Source organism: Eimeria tenella, genomic scaffold (genome assembly GCF_000499545.2).
Source record: "Eimeria tenella Houghton genomic scaffold, Eth_scaff475, whole genome shotgun sequence".
Lineage (NCBI taxonomy): Eukaryota > Apicomplexa > Conoidasida > Eucoccidiorida > Eimeriidae > Eimeria > Eimeria tenella.
This window is the reverse complement of record NW_013543386.1, coordinates 1-3,315: the sequence shown is the minus strand read 5'-3', so window position 1 is coordinate 3,315 and position 3,315 is coordinate 1. Positions and strand designations below refer to the sequence as shown.

Here is a 3,315-nt window from a genome sequence, read left to right as displayed (position 1 = left end):
CCTAAACCCTAAACCCTAAACCCTAAGGCGCCAACAGCTACCGCCTGTGAAGAGTTCGGCGGCATGCGCTGCGTGTGTTCACAGCCTAGTGTTTAGGGTTTGAGGGTCTACGGTTTAGGGTTTAGGGTTTGAGTTTTAGGGTTTAGGGTCCACAGTTAGGGTTTAGGGTTTAGGCGCTTGTCACAAACTGGCTACGTCGTAGCGCTTCTTTTCTTTTTGCTGCAGCAGCAGCAGCAACTCCAAAAGCAGCAGCAACAACGCCAGCAGCAGCGACAGCAGCAGCAAAAGCAGCAGCAGCAGCAGCAAACAGCAGCAGCGGGCCTGCTGAGAACTCTTTGGGCCCCCAGAAGGCCCTGAGGGGACTGAGGGCCTCTGGAAGGTCAGAAGGCCCTGCAGCTGAAAACCCTAAACCCTAAACCCTAAACCCTAAAGAGATCTGAGAAGGCTGCAGTATGTTGTGCTGCAGAGGCAACCGGCGTCTTTCAAGCTCGAAAACCCTGAACCCTAAACCCTCAACAAACCCTAAACCCTTGAGAAGCTCCAAACCCTCGGAAAACCCCAAACCCTCGGGAAACCCTAAACCCTCAGAAACCCCGAAACCCTCGGACTCGCGCAGCCACACGCCTCCTTCTTCCCAGCAGGAAACTGTGTCGGCACCCGCTGAGTTGTTGCAGGTAGGCATTAGGGTTTAGGGTTTAGGGTTTAGGGTCTAGGGTTTAGCGCTCGAGATTTAGGGTTTAGGCTTTGGGCCGATGGCTTGAGGGTTTAGGGGTTTATCAAGAGGCCAAGTCAAAGGGCAGAGTCAAACCCTGCAGACACGACTGCAGACCAGACCCTAAACCCTAAACCCTAAACCCTAAACCTTAAACCCTAAACCCTAAACCCCCAGACCTAAGCCATAAATGCTTAGGGCCCCGAAGCCTCTATCTTCTTTGCGCAGGAGTTTAGTGATGCAGCAGCAGCAGCAGAAGAAGCAGCAGCTGCAGCTGAAGCAGCAACAGAAGCAGCAGCAGCAGCAGAAGCAGAAGCCTCAACAACAACCGCAGCATCAACTGCAGCAGCAACAGCACCTGGGTCTGCAGCAGCAGATCCGTGAGCTCTGTAGCCCCTGCTTCCAGACCCTAAACCCTAAAACCTATGCCCTAAGCCATAAACCCTCAACCCCAAACCCTAAACCCTAAAGTCCAAACCATAGGCTTAATACTTAGTGCTTGGATGTACGTACAGCTCGGCGGTTTACAAGGCAGATGCGCTGCGGTTCGCTGAGAGTAAGTTGGAGAGGTTTAGGGTTTAGGGTTTAGGGTTTAGGGTTTAAGGCTGGGGGCTGAGGGTCTAGGGGTTTAGAATCAAGAGTCTAGGGTTTAGGGTTTAGGGTTTAGAGTTTTGGGGTTTAGGTGGGCTTCGCAGAGTACTTCGAGTTGAAGCACAGAATGACAGTGGCAGAGAACAGGTGGAAGAGAAAGGAGGAGAAGCTGCAGGCAGGTTTGAAGGGTTTAGGGTTTAAGGTTTAGGTTTTAGGGTTTAGGGTTTAGGGTCTATTTTTTTCTTTACCTTTGTCTCCCCTTTCCTTCTTTTTTCCTTCAGCTTCAAATCAGGCAGATCAAAGCAGCAAATAAACGCAACGGAAATGAACACCGCTTTCAAGTGACCCAAGCCCTAAACCCTAAACCCTAAACCCTAAACCCTAGAAGTTCAATCGATGAACAGGGACTTGAGAGCTTTGCAAGGTTTTGCATGCATGTGGCATTTGACTTAATGAGAAGTTCGTTTAGAGCCTAGGGTCTAGGGTTTAGGGCTTAGGACTTAGGGTTTAGGCTTTAGGCTTTAGGGTTTAGGGTTTAGGGTTTAGGGTTTGGGGTTTGCCGAAGGCCCTGAAGGAGAAGGAGAGTCTGGCGAGGCGCCGAGCGGCTCTTTTTAAAGAGTGAGATTTACCTTTTTTCTTTTTTTCCTTTTTTTAAATTTGTTTCTTCTATCTTTTTATTTTCTTCTTTTTGTTTTATTTTCCTTTTATATATCTCCTTTTAGTTTTTTGTCTTTTCTCCTTTTCTTTCCCTGCTCCTGCCTCACGCATTGCGCCAATTCGGGGGTTTAGGGTTTAGGGTTTAGGGTTTGGGGCCGGTTTGCGTGCTGTGCAGGAGGCTTCAGGGGGTCACAAAGGCAGCGCAGGAGGAGAGGGTGAGGCTTTCTGTAGCAAGGGTTTAGGGCTTAGGGTTTAGGGTTTAGAGTTTGGGGTTTAGGGTTTAGGGTTTGGGGTTTGATACCTTTTCGCAGCCGTGGGCCGTTTGCTGTTCTATGAGCCTCCCGGTTTTTTTGCATGAAGCTTTAATACTTTGTTCAAGGGTTTAGGGTTTAGCGTTTAGGGTTTAGGGTTTAGGTCCAGCCAGTAGTGAGTGCTGAGGGTTTAGGGAGTGAGTGGAGGGTTGAGGAGAGCCTCTCTCGCGTCACGAGCCAGCGTCTAGGGTTTAGGGTTTAGAGCTAACAGTTACGGTTTAGGATTAAGGATTTAGGGTCTAGGGTTTAGGGTTTGCGTTTCAGAGCCGCCTGAGCGCCCGCGCTGTTGCCCAAGAGAAAAAAACCCTAAAGGAGCGGCTGCTGCTGCAGCAGCAGCAGCAGCAGCAAGAGAAGCAGCGGGAGACAGCGCAAACCCTGCGTTTTCTTTCTCTACAAATTGACCTTGCAAACAAGAAATTACAGGTCAGGGTTTAGGGTTTAGGGTTTAGGGTTTAGGGTTTGGAGCCGAGGGACTACGGTTTAGGGTTTAGGGTTTAGCGCTTGAGGCGTAACCATTTGGACATTTACGGTTTGGTAGTAGGCGAGAAAAGCTCAGAGTTTAGGGTTTAGGGTTTAGGGTTTAGAGCCCAGGGTTTAGGGTTTAGGGTTTGGAGCGTGTTTCCAGGCTCTTGAGCGTTTCGGAATGTCCCTTCTGAAGCTCTACAGAAAATTTCTCACTTCAAATAATTTGAGACCCCTGCGTACCCTAAACCCTAAACCCTAAATCCTAAATTCTAGACCACCCTGGAACTTAGACCCTAAACCCTAAACCCTAAACCCGATGTCCTGAAACCTCACTTCCTGCTATGGGCCGAAGTAGAACAGAGGCGCTAAATCCGACGTTTTAGAACCTAGGGTTTAGGGTTTAAGGATTAGGGTTTAGGGTTTGTGCCGCAGGAGAAATGGAATTAGGGTTTGCAGAATGGCTGCAGCACATCAAAACCACAGAAAAAGATTACACAGCTGCTGCTGCTGCCCTTTCAGCCATTAGGATAGCGGGGGCCCCTGCTGGGACCCCCATGGGGACCCTTTTGGGGGCCCCCC

General features: G+C 49.7%; 1 protein-coding gene across 1 annotated transcript in view; it reads left to right on the top strand.

The window, feature by feature from the left end:
- Positions 1-1,096, top strand: part of ETH_00004320 (uncharacterized protein) — a gene marked incomplete at both ends in the record, with an annotated part of 2,007 nt that extends 911 nt beyond the window's left edge. Inside the window, one exon of the mRNA XM_013377191.1 lies at positions 941-1,096. Within this exon, the coding sequence (XP_013232645.1) occupies positions 941-1,096 (156 nt within the window). The remainder of the gene's footprint in view (positions 1-940) is intronic.
- Between the last annotated feature and the right edge of the window lie 2,219 nt (positions 1,097-3,315).